Source organism: Lucilia sericata, unplaced genomic scaffold (assembly GCF_015586225.1).
Source record: "Lucilia sericata isolate MDLA Ls3-8-SP2 unplaced genomic scaffold, ASM1558622v1 Contig000580F_arrow, whole genome shotgun sequence".
NCBI lineage: Eukaryota > Metazoa > Arthropoda > Insecta > Diptera > Calliphoridae > Lucilia > Lucilia sericata.
The window spans coordinates 64,922-83,648 of record NW_023994587.1 but is presented as its reverse complement, the minus strand read 5'-3'; the positions used below and the strand labels follow the sequence as shown (position 1 = coordinate 83,648).

General features: G+C 32.5%; 1 protein-coding gene across 1 annotated transcript in view; it reads left to right on the top strand.

The window, feature by feature from the left end:
• LOC119606405 (low-density lipoprotein receptor-related protein-like) overlaps positions 1-18,006 on the top strand; it is a gene marked incomplete at its 5' end in the record, with an annotated part of 63,517 nt that extends 45,511 nt beyond the window's left edge. Inside the window, 8 exon segments of the mRNA XM_037959909.1 lie at positions 15,390-15,471; positions 15,473-15,658; positions 16,627-16,771; positions 16,774-16,835; positions 17,004-17,235; positions 17,237-17,400; positions 17,402-17,544; positions 17,639-18,006. Coding sequence (XP_037815837.1) covers positions 15,390-15,471; positions 15,473-15,658; positions 16,627-16,771; positions 16,774-16,835; positions 17,004-17,235; positions 17,237-17,400; positions 17,402-17,544; positions 17,639-18,006 — 1,382 coding nt within the window.
• Between the last annotated feature and the right edge of the window lie 721 nt (positions 18,007-18,727).

The window sequence follows — 18,727 nt, the reverse complement described above, 5'->3', positions numbered from 1 at the left end:
AATGTTAGTTTTTTGGCTCTTTTTTCCGGTTGTCTGTCCTTACACATATATATTTATTCTGTAAAAAATATACATTAAAGTTAACAAAAACAAAACATTAAACATAATAAGACAAAGACAAACTTTGCATATTTATAGTAATTTAAACCTTGCTTAAAATTCTTTGAGTATGTTGGATTAAACTGGTAGAAAAGGTTTATGTCTTTACTTTTCTCTCTATACATACATATCCCTCTCTCTCTCTCTCCTTGTCTATTAAGTTTACTATGTAATGGAGTAGATATGAGAATGTAAAGTGTAAAAACCGCATTTCTTTACACTTATTTTAAAGGTTGTTAAATTATTCAGACAACAACAATGAAAACAAGTAAGAAATTATAGTCGGGCGAGACCGACCATATAATACCCTACACCTTTGACAAAAATATAATGTGGTTTATTTGCCATAATAAAGCATTTAAATTGAATTGTACCTTGCTTCAGATATAAATACTTAAGCCGTTTATTGTTGAATAAAATTGTGGACATTTAAGTGAAATTTTGATGGGGGCTTTTCATAGGGGCTAGGGTCATATGAGGACCTATTATTATTCGTGAGGGTCATCAAATCTTGTATAGAACTTGGTTTTTGCAGCTTTTTGTCGAGATATGAGTATATTAAACATAATTATGAACTTAAAAGCCCTATTTGGCGGGCTTAGTGAAATAATGGACCAATGTAAACCATTTTCAACAGGCTTCGTTTACGGTACCATAAAAGATCATGTGCCAAATTTCATTGAATTATCTCCAAAATTGCGACCTGTAGTTTGATTACAAAGTTTAAAAGCCCTATTCGGGGGGGAAATAATGGACCGATGTTAACCATTTTCAATAGACTTTGTCTACGGTACCATAAAAGATCATGTGCCAAATTTCATTGAATTATCTCCAAAATTGCGACCTGTAGTTTGATTACAAAGTTTAAAAGCCCTATTCGGGGGGTTCAGTCGTATGGAGTCTAGGTGAAATAATGGACCGATGTTAACCATTTTCAATAGACTTTGTCTATGGTACCATAAAAGATCATGTGCCAAATTTCATTGATTTATCTCCAAAATTGCGACCTGTAGTTTGATTAAAATGTTTAAAAGCCCTATTCGGGGGTTCAGTTGTATGTGGGCTAGGTGAAATAATGGACCGATGTTAACCATTTTCAATAGGCTTCGTCTACGGTACCATAAAAGATCATGTGCCAAATTTCATTGAATTATCTCCAAAATTGCGACTTGTAGTTTGATTACAAGGTTTACAAGCTATTGGGGGGTTCAGTTGTATGGGGGCTAGGTGAAATAATGGAACGATCTTAACCATTTTCAATAGGCTTCGTCCCTGGAACAATAGAAGATCATGTACCAAATTTCATTGAAATATCTTCAAAATTGCGACCTGTAGTTTGATTACAAAGTTTACATGGACGGACGGACGGACAGACGGATGGACAGACGGACATAGCTAAATCGACTCAGAAAATGATTCTGAGCCGATTGGTATACTTTAAGGTGGGTATAAGACCAATATTATTGTGCGTTACAAACAACAGCACAAACACAATATACCCTTCCCACTGAAGTGGTGTAGGGTATAACAATGAAATTGTATTAAAATTTATAATACATTAAGAACAAGTAAGAAATTATAGTCGGGCGAGGCCGACCATATAATACCCTACACCTTTGACAAAAATATAATGTGATTTAGTTGCCATAATAAAGCATTTAAGTTGAATTGTACCTTGCCTTAGATATACATACTTAAGCCGTTTATTGTTGAATAAAATTGTGGACATTTAAGTGAAATTTTGATGGGGGCTTTTCATAGGGGCTAGGGTCATATGAGAACCTATTATTATGGAATTCGTGGGGGTCATCAAGTCTTGTATACAACTTGGTTATTGCAGCTTTTTGTCGAGATATGAGTATATTAAACATAATTATGAACTTAAAAGCCCTATTCGGCGGGTTCAGTTGTATGGGGGCTAGGTGAAATAATGGTCCGATGTAAACCATTTTCAACAGGCTTCATCTACTGTAACATAAAAGATCATGTGCCAAATTTCATTGAATTATCTTCAAAATTGCGACCTGTAGTTTGATTACAAGTTTTAAAAGCCCTATTCGGGGGTTCAGTTGTATGGGGGCTAGGTGAAATAATGGACCGATGTTAACCATTTTCAATAGGCTTCGTCTACGGTACCATAAAAGATCATGTGCTAAATTTCATTGAATTATCTCCGAAATTGCGACTTGTAGTTTGATTACAAGTTTTAAAAGCCCTATTCGAGGGGTTCAGTTGTATGGGGGCTAGGTGAAATAATGGACCGATGTTAACCATTTTCAACAGGCTTCGTCCCTGGAACAATAGAAGATCATGTACCAAATTTCATTGAATTACCTTCAAAATTGCGACCTGTAGTTTGATTACAAATTTTAAAAGCCCTATTCGAGGGGTTCAGTTGTATGGGGGCTAGGTGAAATAATGGACCGATGTAAACCATTTCCAACAGGCTTCATCTACGGTACCATAAAAGATCATGTACCAAATTTCATTGAATTATCTTCAAAATTGCGACCTGTAGTTTGATTACAAGTTTTAAAAGCCCTATTCGGGGGTTCAGTTGTATGGGGGCTAGGTGAAATAATGGACCGATGTTAACCATTTTCAATAGGCTTCGTCTACGGTACCATAAAAGATCATGTGCTAAATTTCATTGAATTATCTCCGAAATTGCGACCTGTAGTTTGATTACAAGTTTGAAAAGCCCTATTCGAGGGGTTCAGTTGTATGGGGGCTAGGTGAAATAATGGACCGATCTTAACCATTTTCAATAGGCTTCGTCCCTGGGACAATAGAAGATCATGTACCAAATTTCATTGAATTATCTTCAAAATTGCGACCTGTAGTTTGATTACAAGGTTTACATGGACGGACGGACGGACGGACAGACGGACGGACAGACGGACGGACAGACGGACGGACATAGCTTAATCGACTCAGAAAATGATTTCGAGCCGATTGGTATACTTTAAGGTGGGTGTAGGACCAATATTATTGTGCGTTACAAACATCAGCACAAACCCAATATACCCTCCCCACTAAAGTGGTGTAGGGTATAACAAGAACAACAACAGGAATAAACAAGTAAGAAATTATAGTCGGGCGAGGCCGACCATATAATACCCTACACCTTTGACAAAAATATAATGTGATTTAGTTGCCATAATAAAGCATTTAAGTTGAATTGTACCTTGCCTTAGATATACATACTTAAGCCGTTTATTGTTGAATAAAATTGTGGACATTTAAGTGAAATTTTGATGGGGGCTTTTCATAGGGGCTAGGGTCATATGAGAACCTATTATTATGGAATTCGTGGGGGTCATCAAGTCTTGTATACAACTTGGTTATTGCAGCTTTTTGTCGAGATATGAGTATATTAAACATAATTATGAACTTAAAAGCCCTATTCGGCGGGTTCAGTTGTATGGGGGCTAGGTGAAATAATGGTCCGATGTAAACCATTTTCAACAGGCTTCATCTACTGTAACATAAAAGATCATGTGCCAAATTTCATTGAATTATCTTCAAAATTGCGACCTGTAGTTTGATTACAAGTTTTAAAAGCCCTATTCGGGGGTTCAGTTGTATGGGGGCTAGGTGAAATAATGGACCGATGTTAACCATTTTCAATAGGCTTCGTCTACGGTACCATAAAAGATCATGTGCTAAATTTCATTGAATTATCTCCGAAATTGCGACTTGTAGTTTGATTACAAGTTTTAAAAGCCCTATTCGAGGGGTTCAGTTGTATGGGGGCTAGGTGAAATAATGGACCGATGTTAACCATTTTCAACAGGCTTCGTCCCTGGAACAATAGAAGATCATGTACCAAATTTCATTGAATTACCTTCAAAATTGCGACCTGTAGTTTGATTACAAATTTTAAAAGCCCTATTCGAGGGGTTCAGTTGTATGGGGGCTAGGTGAAATAATGGACCGATGTAAACCATTTCCAACAGGCTTCATCTACGGTACCATAAAAGATCATGTACCAAATTTCATTGAATTATCTTCAAAATTGCGACCTGTAGTTTGATTACAAGTTTTAAAAGCCCTATTCGGGGGTTCAGTTGTATGGGGGCTAGGTGAAATAATGGACCGATGTTAACCATTTTCAATAGGCTTCGTCTACGGTACCATAAAAGATCATGTGCTAAATTTCATTGAATTATCTCCGAAATTGCGACCTGTAGTTTGATTACAAGTTTGAAAAGCCCTATTCGAGGGGTTCAGTTGTATGGGGGCTAGGTGAAATAATGGACCGATCTTAACCATTTTCAATAGGCTTCGTCCCTGGGACAATAGAAGATCATGTACCAAATTTCATTGAATTATCTTCAAAATTGCGACCTGTAGTTTGATTACAAGGTTTACATGGACGGACGGACGGACGGACAGACGGACGGACAGACGGACGGACATAGCTTAATCGACTCAGAAAATGATTTCGAGCCGATTGGTATACTTTAAGGTGGGTGTAGGACCAATATTATTGTGCGTTACAAACATCAGCACAAACCCAATATACCCTCCCCACTAAAGTGGTGTAGGGTATAAAAAGCAACAACTTTAACTATTATGGGAAAAAATTGCACACACAACTCATGTTGCATGAAATATTGTTAAAAGATACACATTTAACTGCTTTAACAGCTAAAATGGAATAAATGACAATATTTTAATTAAGGAAAACATGTAAAATGAGTTTTGTTTTGGAAAAAGTTTTAAAATACTTTAAAATTTCGAAAGTAATATTTAAAGAAGTAATATTCTAAAGTAGATTATTAAGACAGTCGACCAAAGAGTCAACTCACTTGGTTCCATATACTTGTCTCGTTGTACCTCTCATAGATTTTCATTTAATCAAAAATTTAATGTTTCTATTTTCAATATTATAGAAAACTCAAAAAGTATAATTTGAAAAACGAAAAAGTTCCTTCTTGTATATTCATATTCACTCAAGTTCCTACATGTTTAATTTTATATTTCTATGTTCAATACATAGAAAATTTAAAAAATAACCATTTTAAGAATAAAAACAAGTAAGAAAGTATAGTCGGCCGTGGCCGACCATATGATTCCCTACACCAGTTGTGAATATTAAATGTGATTTATTTTTCATAATAAAGCATTTATCTTCAATATTTCCTTTGGGGCCCGATCTTTATGAAATTTGGCAGGGTCATCAGGACTTCTATAAAACTTAGTTGTGCCGCATTTTATCGATATACCTGTATATTTAACATAATTATGAGCTCAGAAGCCCTTTTCGGGGGGTTCTGTTCTATGGGGGCTAGGTGAAATAATGGACCATTTTCAATAGGCTTCGTCCTTGGGTCAAAAAAAGCGTGCATGCCAAATTTCATCCAATTATCTTGAAAATTGCGACCTGTACCTTGCGCACAAGGTTTACATGGACAGCCAGCCAGCCAGACGGACGTCCGTCCGACTCAGAAAAGATTCTAAGCCGATTGGTATACTTTAAGGTGGGTATAGGACGAATATTTTTGTATGTTACAAACATCAGCACAAACCCAATATACCCTCCCCACTAAAGTGGTGTAGTGTGTAAAAAGTACCAAAAATCTCACTCTTAAAATTCGTATGTTTCGGTTCTCTACTATAGAAAATTTGCAGAATGCAAAAGTACCATAAAATCCCATCTTACAGATTTTTATTCAGTAAGTATCCTGCATGTTAAAATTTACATATGTTTCAAGATTCAATATTATAGTATTAAGTGAGGGACAAAAAAGTACCAAAAAGTTCATTCAATAAGGACAATTTATGTTGGGCTAATAGAACATACAAAAAGTACTTTTTGAAGAACGAAAAAGTACCAAAGATTAACCTTCAATAGATTCTCATTTAATAAGAACCGTTTTATGTATTTCGGTTCTGTACTATAGAAAATTCAAAAGTTACCAGGACCCTGCATGTTAAAACATATGTTTCATATTATAGCATCATTTGAGGGACGAAGAAGTACCAAAAAGTCCTCTATTAAATAATCTCTTTCAGTGTATGTTTAAAATCATGCGTTTTAGCTTCGTATTATAAAACACTAGCTATACCCAATGTGCTTTGCTACCCTAAAAGCAATATAAATAAAAAATCTTCTTAATAATTTTGAAGATTCTAACTGTAATGTTTTCCAGAGATACATTTTTTCCGAACGTTAATTAAGATTTTAATGTAATCGATGACAAATTAAAAAAAAACTAATATTTTTCCGGATATACGAAATTTTGTATTTAATTCATATAGGCCAATACCCCATTGAAAGTCCGTCCGTTATTCTCTAAATATTCACATTAATGTCAAAGATCTTCATGTAGAATTTTGAAGATTCTAGCTCTAATAGTTTCTCAGATATACGAATTTTTCTATTTAATTCATATAGGAACTCACAGCCCCCAGATGAAAGTCCGCCCTTTTTTTCTCCAAAATGTTCATATGTATAATAAAGTTCTTCTTGCAATATTTGAAGAATCTTGTTCTATTAGTTTCCCAGATAAGCGAAATTTTGTACTTAATTCATATGTGAGGTGCCAAACCCCCCATTGAAAGTCCTCCCGTTATTCTCTGAATGTTCACATGAATGTCAAAGTTCGTCAATTAAAATTTGAAGATTCTAGCTCTAATAGTTTCTCATATATAATAATTTTCCTATTTAATTTCTATGGGGGCTCCAAGCCCCCCATGACGAAAGTCCGCTCTTTTTTCTCCAAAATGTTGAGATGAATATTTAAGTTCTTAGTGCAAAATTTGAAGAATTTAGTTCTATTAGTTTCCCAGATAAACCAATTTTTGTATTTTGTTAATATGGGAGGTGCTGCTCCCCTCATGGATAGTCCGCCAATTTATTTCCCAAAATGTTTACATGGATATTAAAGTTACTCGTGCAAATTTTTAATATTCTAACTGTAATAGTTTCCAAGATAAACGAATTTTTGTATTTAATTTATATGGGAGGTGCCACGCCCCCTAATGCGAATCCGCCTACTTTTTGTCTTAAATAATTATATTGATACTAAAGTTGAAGACTCTAACTATTATATTATCTCAGATATACTAATTTAATATTTTCTTAATATGGGCGTGGCACGTCGCCCACATGAAATTTCAACATAAAAAGTAGCCTATAGTTCCTTCCAGATATACAGGAAGAAACTGTGAAAATTTCAGGAAAATCGGTCCAGCCGTTTAGCAGTCTATAAAGCACAAACAAACATATATACATACAAACACACTTTCATTTTTATATATATAGATTCATATGGGAGGTGCCTCGCCCCCTATTGCTAGTCCGCCTATTTTTTGTCCTAAATATTCATGTTGTTAATAAAGTAGCTCCGAAAAATTTGAGAACTCTAACTGTTATATTTTCTCAGATATACTAATTTAAGGTTTTATTATATGGGAGGTGTCACGCCCACTATAGATAGGCCGCCCATTTTTTCCACATATGTTCATATGGATGTCAAAGTTGTCCATACAAAATCTGAGGACTCTAGCTGTTGCAGTTTCTGAGATATGCAACTTTTAATTATTATTTTGGATGTAGGCGTGGCACCTCGCCCACTTAAAATTTCTAAATAGATAGTAGCCTATAGTTCCTTCCAGACATACAGGAAGGCACTGTGAAAATTTCAATAAAATCGGTCCATCAGTTTAGCCCTCTATAGACTTCAAACAAACAAACAAACCCACAAACAAATCCACAAACAAACCCACAAACAAATAAACACACATTCATTTTTATATATATAGATGTACCTATAGATTATCCATCCCCCTTATTTAAAAAAAAATTATTTCATAAAAGGTTTATAAAACAAAATTTTCATACAAATTTTATTTTATAAACCTTTTTTTAATAAGGCCTTATATCTTTATGTACCAAACTTAGTATCCGATATTATTCTAAAGTCAAATTATGAACCGATATTTCTGATACATAATAACATAATTTTTCATCATATACATATCTAATAGATTAATCCATGATTTAGGTTTGTGAAATAAAAAAGCTTTACGAAATCTTGATTTGATATATGACTCCGTATAACTAATGAACTTTGCTTTATCGACTGCGTTAAGACTCAAAAGTATTCATATGTGGATGTTAATGCTTTCTGGAATTGCACAGTGGTTTAGCATCATTTTTTGGAAATAATCGGATATCTCCCGAACTATTAGAGATATTGTAATGATTTAAAGTAATGAACGAACCAAAAAATGGTTCTTAATTCCTTTAACACTATATGTATGTAAACCGTTTGGTTTATTTCAAATAATGACAAAAGTACTTGTTTAAGGTAGGTGGTTTTTGGTATTAATATTTTCACCGCCTTAGTTGCAACATAAATATTTGATTAGCACACGTAGTAGCTTAATGACAAAAGTTTAAAAAATAGAGCTTGAAAAAGTTTCTTTTATAAAACTTAAAAAACAAAAAGTTGGTCACCTTTAAAATAGTTTTACTTAAAATTTTTCATTTGGGTATTTCTTGTTTTTTCTACATTTAAAAACTTTTATAATCCAATTACCTTTATGTTGTGTGTGTGCAAAAGAAGAAAGAAATAAAATATTTTTGCAATTTTGCATTTTCATTTAAATTTTTCTTGTTTCATTTTAGTAAATTTCCGTTTCCGTCTTAGTTTTCAGTTTAGCTTTTTCCGTTATTTGTTTAATTTATTTTGCCAAAAACTAAATGGTTGAGTTAAATAGGAGGTTAAGTGCAAAGTTAAAGGGAATTTGTGATGCGTTTTTTCTTTTCACTTTAATAGAAAGGAAGACAAAATAAATGTATATTCTGCTATTTAAATAAGATTTCCAAATGTTTTATAAAATTTGTTAATTAAAAAAAAGTGATAAAATTTGGTTAACTAAATTTTACAATAATTTCAATAGCTTAATTAATTAATTGTAATTGTTTAAACTACTTGCCTACTTTTAAAAATTATGTTAAATTTGCTATAGCATATGTACTTTTGTATGTCTTGCAATAATTTATATTGCCTACTTTTAGACTGCTAAAACAACTTTCAACGCAATATTTTAATTAATAATGACTTTTTCAACTACTTTTATTCTTAGTAATTTTTAATATTTTAAATTAACTACATTAGCGTGCATTTCAACAATTTATATTGCCTACTTTAAGGCAGCTAAAACACAACTTCCAACTTAATTACAGTCATTATTTTATGGTTTCAATTATCTTTTTTGCAGCTGTAAGTTAATTTTCTTTAAAACTTTTTTAGTGCAATTTATAACTAACCCCCCTCCTCCTCCCAAAATTCACATATCGTTAGAGTTAATTATGTTTGACTAGTACATCCATCTTTAATAAATAGCTAAATGTTTATTTTCTGCAATTAAACTTTAATTTAATAAATTCGTATTTTCCATTTTTTCTTTCAATATTTGTTACATAAAACTTTTGCGCATTTTTTCCATGTAGTATTTCTAAATTGAAAAGTAAAAATTATTTTTCGTAGAACCAACAAATCTTAAAGTGAACAAATCATAATGACGTCTGTGTTGCTTATACACAATTGCAATATGTGTGTTTTGGAAAAAAATAAGTAATATTTTGTTTTATAAAAAAAAAACTAAGAGTGTTACATTCGGCCATGCCGAATCTTCTATACCCACCATCAAATTTTGTGCCGTAAAAGTAAAGTAATTTTTGGAAGGACTTTTCATTTATTTGATGTATAGTGAATTTTACTATTCAAAAATTAATATAGACATAGAGTGATTTTCGGATATGGACCTACATAGAGATTTTTGTTGCTATAAAACTTGTTTATGAAAAATTTCACCACTACGTAATTTTCTGATCAATTATGAACCGATCTTCATAAGATTTAGTAAAGATTTTGGCTTGTAATAAACTTAGTTATCTCGAATTTCTTCGCTGTACTCGTACTTTTAAGACGGTTAGCGCTTAAGTAATTTTTTAAGGGGACCTTATATGGGGATAAGTTCAATTTTAAACCGATCCTTATAAAATTTGGCAGAGAGATTTTGTCTTGTAAGAAACTTATTTATATATGTCAAAGTTCATCGCTATACTTGTTTTTTAAGCCAGTATAGCGTTAAGATTACTTCCTGAAGAGGACCTTATATGGGGGATAGGGTCAATTATGTATCGATATTCATAAAATATGAGAGATTATGGTTTGTATGAAACATATTTGTGTGGAATTTCATCGCTGTACTCGTATCTTTAATACAGCAGTGAGCGTTAAAGTTTTTTTAGGGGACCTTATATGAAGGGTAGGGTCAATAATGGACCAATCCTCATAAAATATAGCAGAGAGATTTTGTCTTGTAACTGAAGGGGACCTTATATGGGGTTTAGAGTCAATTATGTGCCGATCCTTATAAAATTTGACAAAGTTATTTAGGCTAGCGCTATAGATGCTTTTTTATTCAGTTATTAAAAGCTTAAAGGTAATTTTCTGAAGGGGACCTTATATGGCGGGTAGGGCCAATTATGGGCCGATCCTTATAAAATTTTACAAAGAGATTTAGATTCCTTTAAAACATTTTTATGCCGAATTTCACCGCTACAGATGCTTCTTTTAGACAGTTATGAGCGTCAAAGTCAATTTCTGAAGGAGCTCTTATATGGCGGATAGGGTCAATTTTCGGCTGCTCCCTTTAAAAATTCACAAAGAGATTTAGGTAAAACATATTTATGCCGAATTTCACCGCTACATATGCTTCTTTTAGACAGTTTTGAGCGTTAAAGCCATTTTTGAAGAGGACCTTATATGGGGACTACGCCCATTTGCAATACCAAACAACCTGCGTTAACTAAAAATATTTGTGCAAAATTTCAGCTCTCCAGTTGTTGCCGTTTGGACTCTATCGTATTTTCAACAGATAGACAGACAGACGGACATGGCAAGATCGTCTTAGAATCTAATAAGAACCCAGAATATATATACTTTTATGGGTCTTAGACGAATTTTTCGATGTGTTGCACACGGTATGACAAAAACAATATACCCCCATCTTTTTTGATGATAGGTATAAAAAATTTTGGAAAAAATGTGAAAACAAATATCGAAGAACTTATGGCAGACAAACGCATGATATGTCAGGATGAAATTGCAATGTAAACGAAGCAGAAAGTTGTAAAGAACATTTAAATGGTGAATGGTAAAGGACGACTTTAGTATAACGTTGCAAATAGTTTTTTATAAAAAAACTAATAAAGCCAAATTATTTTTGGGCTTCAATGATATATGGAGACTTCGCAAAAACAATCACAGCTAACGTTTAGATGGATGGACTTCACTTAACGATATAGAATATACATATGTACATTTACACTCCGGATCCTTTAATGAAGTCCATCTCTATGTTGTTGTAATTAATTTAGCTTTTCTTCTAAAATATCAGGGTCAAAGGTCAATTTATTTTAGGAATACAAACCAAACTTAGTTGACTTACTATAGCATGCAATCATTGTTTCTTCTTTTTTATACCCTCCACCACCATCAGTGGTGATAGAGGGTATATATAAGTTTGTCATTCCGTTTGTAACACTGAGAAATATTAATCTGAGACCCAACAAAGTATATATATTCTTGGTCCTTATGAAATTCTGAGTCGATTTAGTTATGTCCATCTGTCCGTCCGTCCGTCTGTCTGTATAAAACACGCTCACGTTAAAACGAAGCAAAGTAGATCAACCAAATTCACCGAGAATATTCACTATTGTCCTAAGCAGTTTGGTATTGAAACTGAGCAAAATCGGTTCACACCGGGAAAAGTTATGAATCAAAATTTAAAACAACCTCAAAAAAAATAAGCATTTTTTACACATTTTGATGTAATTTTCTCGAAAAATATGCAAGGTACTTCCATGAAAATCACCACACATTCGTTTCTGCATAAGATCTTGATTCCTGCTGAAAATTGTCAGAATCGGTCCACAATTTCATATACCTCCCATACAAAAGTACATATTCCCGGAAAATGAGTTTTTTGTTAATAACTTCCGTCACAATGTCGATATCTTCACAAAATTTTACAAATTAAAATCTTTTGTCAACAGAATTTATCCAGAGAAAAACTTTTTTTGATCGGTCCATAATTGGACATAGCTCCCATACAAGGTCCCCTCCCGAAAATAACTTAAACGCGCATAACTCATTAGTAAATGAAGATATCCATATTTTGGTACAAGTATTGCTCTTATATACAGAAATATTACTATGAAATTGTTTTCCGATCGGTTCATATTTGGTCATAGCTCCCATACCAGGTCCCCTCCCGAAAATCACTTAAACGCGCATAACTCATTACTAAATTAAGATATCCACATAAAAATTTGGTACAAGTATTGCTTATATATACAGAAATATTACTGTGAAATTGTTTTCCTATCGGTCCATAATTGATCATAGCTCCCATACAAGGTCCCTTTCAGAAAAACACTTAAAGGCACATAGCTCATTACCAAATAGTGTTACTCATAAAATATTTGGCATAAGTACTAGTTTTGTACACATAAATTTTATTTCAGAATTTTTTCACGATCTGTCTGTCCTTGGTCATAGCTCCCATACAAGGTTCCCTCCCGAAAATCACTTAAACACACATAACTCATTACCAAATATTGATATCCATACATTTAGCAAAAATATTGCTCTTATATATATAAATTTAACTATAAAAATAAATTTGTCTTTATATACATAATTGGTCATAGCTCACATACAAGGTCCTTTTACGAAAATCTCTTAAACGCACATTACTCATTACCAAATAAAGCTATTGATACAAAATTTGGCACAAATATTAGTTTTGTGTACAACAATTCTATTTCAAGAATTTTCACGATCTTTTCATAACACGGGTGCGGTCGGTCCCATACAAGTTTCCCTTCAGAAAATCACATAAACATACATTACTTATTACTAAATTACGATATAGATACAAAATTTGACTGAAATATAGCTTTTATGTACAGAAATTAAGCTTAAAGAATATTTTACGATCGGTCTATAATTGGTCATATCTCCCATACTAGGTCCTGCCCCTAAAAGCGCTTTAACGGTATTTAACTAGTTATCATTAGCATTATCAATTTGTGTAGAACAAAATTATATATGTATATGTATTTGGAAAATCCTTAAATCTTTCACACACGCATACATGCAAATTACTAAATATCGCTAAGCGCTATAAAAATACATATAAAGAAAATGATCTTGGAATTGTAATAGATTTAAGCTGTTTAAATCTTGGGATTTTTTCTATTTAAGACATGAGAAAACTTATTTCTACAAATATTTGATCAATTAGAAAAGTATTAATATAAAAGTAGCTGGTGGAGGGTATTTAAGATTCGACTCAGCCGAATATAGCACTATAACTTGTTTATAAAAAAATTTACCAAAAGATAAAGTTTTAACAGCCCAAGAAAATAAAGCTGAAATGGGCAAAAAAAAGAGTTAATACAACTTGACAGTCATTGCAAAGAATTGTATAACAATAAATCAGAAAAAACTCTTAGAAACATTTTATCCTTAGCAACATTTTATCTACAGACAATAACTTAAACAAAACGAAATAATCGTATATGTATGTGTGTCTCTCTGTATAATTGTGTAATGGTAGAAGCCCTACAAACATTTAGAAGATATCTTCCATAGAAGATAAAAAAGCAATAACTTATTTTTGTTATTTGGAAGAAAATCACCAAAGCAATATGTTTTTAATATCGTAATTATAGCCTTTAAAAGATATAAAAGCAATAATTAAAATTTAAATTTTTTTCTAAACTTCAAAATATTTTCATATTTTTCTTACAAGAAAAATTGAAAAAAGATTGATAAATTATGAACGTTATCCATAAATCAAGAAGATCTCGATACATTGGACAAGGAATTCTTTAAAAAAGTAAGTTTACCTTTGATACAAAGTTTGCAGTTAAAAATTGGTTAACATGATCTAGTGTTTTCAGATATGCACATACGAATGTCCCTAAAATTCAAGAACATAAAAAGTTATCCTGTGATCGGTTATTATGTTGTAAATATGCGAATTTATAATGTATTTTTAAATGTTTTAATAAATTGTTGTTATTTTTTCATCATAAAGATATATGTTTTTATCTTCCAGAAGATTATTTGAAGATATCTTCTTTTTTCCACACAACTGATTACCTAGCAATTTCGCTTTTTTATCTTCTAGAAGAATTGCTTTCGTATTGCTTAGACGTTTCGCCCTAGACGCACAATCTCTCCCGAAGGATGTATCTTCCGCAATAGGAATATGATTGTTGCCGCAACAACATTTTTCTTCTAAGCAATACGAATTCGTATCATTTTCGTATCCTCTTGCTGGTAGGGAGGAAATGATTGAAAAATATTTACTTCCTGACAACAAATATGAAGTTGAAATTGAACAAAAACAAACAGAGAAGAAAAACTAATGAAATTAACATGACAAAGAATTATCTATTTTCCGGTTAAGTTTAAGCAGAGTTTCAAGATTCTTTTAATTAAATTACTAAAAGTTTAATTTTAAATGTTTTTAATCATATGCATTTTTTTGCTGCTTGCAAATTTAATTGTATTTACTTGTATTTAATCCTTTACTTATCTTTTGTTTTTCTTTTCATGTATCCACTTCCGGCTGGCTATGTTGTCTCCAATTTTTTATTTCAACTCAACAATGTGTTTTAATTTCAATCTTTATTCTTTATGATCTCGTGTGTGTGTATATATGTGTAACTTTGCTTGTAAATAATTGTATTCGTTTCCTGTTGACAATTTCTTGTTGCATATTATTTTCTTGTGTCAACAAACATTTTCTCCTTTACTGCTTTACTCTGCTGCCCATTGTTGTTGTCCCTTCTTATATAGCCTCTCTCTCATCAATGGCTGCACTTGCAATGCAAACATTCTGTCATTACCCAACGTTAAACAACAATTTGATCTTTTTACCCTATAACATACATACATACATACAGCCACACAACGATGAACAATAAATTGTCAATATAAAATATTTTATCCTTTTCAATTTACGCTTTTCATTCACAATATTATTATTATTATTTCTTTTTTCCTTTTTCCTCTGTGGCTCTGTTTTTTAAATAAATAAATCGTTTGCTGCTGTTCCCATATTCACTCATGTGACCTTTATCTATCAAATATGTTTGTCTTCTTTGAAACACGGTATTCCTTTGATGCACACACACAAGCATCCTTCGCCCACTATTGTACATACGTCCACATATTCCGAACCCTTAGCATATAGAAAATGTCAAATAACCGATGTATTTTGTAATCAACCTGGTGGTCTAGCTCCCTCTGATGGCAGCCGTCTGTCCGGTCCCCAAAGAGAAACGTTGTGATGGCTATTTAGATTGTCGCAATGGTCGTGATGAGGAGAATTGTAGGGGTACTGCCTGTCGTTTGGATCAATTTCATTGTGCCCATGGTTTAAAGTGTATTAGTGCTTGACTCAAGTGCAATCACAAAGATGACTGTGGTGATAATTCTGATGAACTTACTACTGCATTATTTTTCTTAATTTATCTTTGTGTGTGTGTTGGTTTTTTATTGTTACTGCACTTTGCATAAAAATGCAAATAGTAACGGGTTTGTAAGAGTGAGGGTGAGGGGGGTGCAACAACATTTTGTATGCAAATTTACATATATTCTGCCGCATTAAGCTAGAACAAGGTTAAAAGATAAGGGACGATAAGATTAAATGAGATGAGTAGTCGAGATACATTTGCTAGAATTCGGCTTAAGTAATGTGGCTGCTTAAGAGATTTTTTTCTACAATTTAACCAAGTGAAATATTTAGTTTAACTTTATATGGCTTAAGTAGGCATTTGTAAAGCAACCTGTTGGCTAGATGGTCATTAAACATTTCTTATTTAAAAAAACTTAAATTTCATTATTTAAAGAGAACATGTATCGTCAAAGTTTTTTAAATTGTCATATACACGAATTGGCCGCCAAAAATGAAGAAATAAACAAGCTATATTTTTAAAAGAGAAAAGTTAATTCAAATACTAAAAATGGAATCTTCCAAAAAAAAAAGTTTAAGTTCTTCCTTAAACTTGGTTGACAACCTAAATCACAACTTAAGTATTTTCAACTACAAAATATTCTTATAAATTGCAACAAAAAATATGTTTGTATTTCAATTTTATTTAGTAAATACTTCCATACCATTACAATTTTTCTTACAAACTTTCCCACCATAAAAATAAGCTAAAATTTTCCCAAATTTTGTAAAAATTACAAAAATTACTAGGTTTTTTAAAGTATTTTCTACCTTTACGAAAAATCCCCTATTATTTCCTGTCACCCTTCTACATATGCAATTAACTTTTTTCTAGTAGATTTCTCCTCTTTCATTCTCATTCTCATCATCTTACGGTTCGTGCAAAGCAACTTTGAACATTTCCTTAACATAACACACTCTAATTACTCTGTTCACAATATATTACAATCATCACCATAAATTCTTTACGTTTCCTTGCATCATTTTAGATTCTCTACCTTGTCATCATGATCAATTCCGTTGTACAAACGCATTATGTATACCCTCGAATTTTTATTGTGATGGTTATCGTGACTATGCTGATGAAAGTGATGAAGCCAATTGTATTGCCGTACAATATGTCCTGATAATAAGTTCCTTTGTCCACGCGGTGGTGCTAATGGGATACCGAAATGCAAGTATTAAAATGCGTGAGAACACACATATGCAGATTTTCATTGCATATATTACATACATAAGTCTGAGATATAGGGTTTAAAGGAATGTTCTAAAATCAAGTAAATTCCTTAATATATATGTTATAACATATGTTTGAATATTTTACAATATGAAATAATTCCTTTAAGTCTTCTACGGTCTCTACAAAACAGTTGCACATTTCTATGTAAATTTCATTGTAAAATACATTATTTATATGCGTATGTATGTGTCTATTACATCACTATTTCCTGCCCGGCCTTAACCTGTGAATATAAATGTGGTCCCTCATTAACGGGAGGTATCTGTTACTTTCGTCCTGACCGATCTTTGGCTCCTAACAATCGTACTTGTGTAAATTTAGATGAATGTGCAGAATGGAGATCATTGTGAACAATTGTGTACGAATGCCGAAGGCTCCTATTCCTGTTCCTGTAGTCACGGTTATACATTAATCGAAAATGCTAACTGTATAGCAATGGATGATAATAACTTACAATTGATTGCTCATAATCGTGCAGTGGTTAAGATGTCGGCCCATGGCAGTGATAGCTAATGCTAGTGCTGCCTCAGGTGTGGCCTATCGTTATCAAAGGAATACCCTGTACTGGTCAGATATTAAGACATATACAACCATTAAATCTTACCTTACCCGGTACCTGTGCCCCCGTTGCCCTGGCTGTAGATTGGGTAGGTGATAAAATATATGTAGCCGAATTGAGTGGCAATTGGAATGCTGTAGTTTTGGGTTCCAATTTGACCAGTACTGCTGATTTGGCTTAAGATCTCACCACTGGTTTAAAGTTTGTGGCCGATGGTGGCCAAGTTTTAAGAGCTCATATGGAATGTACTTTTGGTCATTGTATACCTGTCAACTTCTGTTGTGATCAGAAAAATGATTGCGGTGATAATTCCGATGAATTTGAATGTGGCAATGTTACTTGTGGTGCCGCACAGTTTGCCTGTGCTAATTGCCGTTATATACCCATTATGTGGAAGTGTGATAGTGAAAATGATTGCAGTGATGGCTCCGATGAGGGTGATTTTTGCGATGAAAAAACTTGTGCCTACTTCCAATTCACTTGTCACGCACTGGTTACCGTAAACCTCAAAGTTGGGTGTGATGATGATTGTTTCGATATAACAAGATGAAAAAGATTGTACTCCCATTAGCGCAGTGATGCCAGGAGATTTTTTTCAGAAATCCCTACGCTTATGAGAAAAAATCCCTTTTTTCCCTACACCCACTTTTTATTTTCCCTACACTACTTTTTTCCATTTTTTTCAAAGTTTATCTTAAAAAAATACAAAAATAACATCAAAAACTAAAATATTAGCTCCGTTTTATAATATACATATATGTATGTATTTTTTTTTTTAATTTTTAGGAATGAAATTTCTAGAATTTAAATTTTATTTTTTTTTTTCTTTCAATTTTACATCATACAAATCTTCCAACCCTGACTCTTCAGTTAAGATTAAAAAAAAAAACAATTGAAAGATTTATGGCAGTATATCGAATCGTGATAAAAATTTATTTTATGTGCCTCCAACAAAAAAATTTTCATAAAATAATTATTTTAAATAAGGTTTACTTTTGCGTTTACTTTTTGCGGTTTACTTTTATAAATTTTCAGAACATTAAATTCATTTTTTCAGTCCTGAGTTACTGCATTAAGCCCCCGACTACTCTATCTATAAGGAGTCAGAATATATCGCCCTACAGGATTGGCATAATCCAAAAAGTCGTTTCAAGAAAAATGGATATGAATATTTAATGACATTTAACTATTTTTTAATAACTTTTAAACAAATCAAGGGGTTTTAAAAATCCAGATTCAGATAGTTGAGGTTAATATGTTTCTCATCTAAA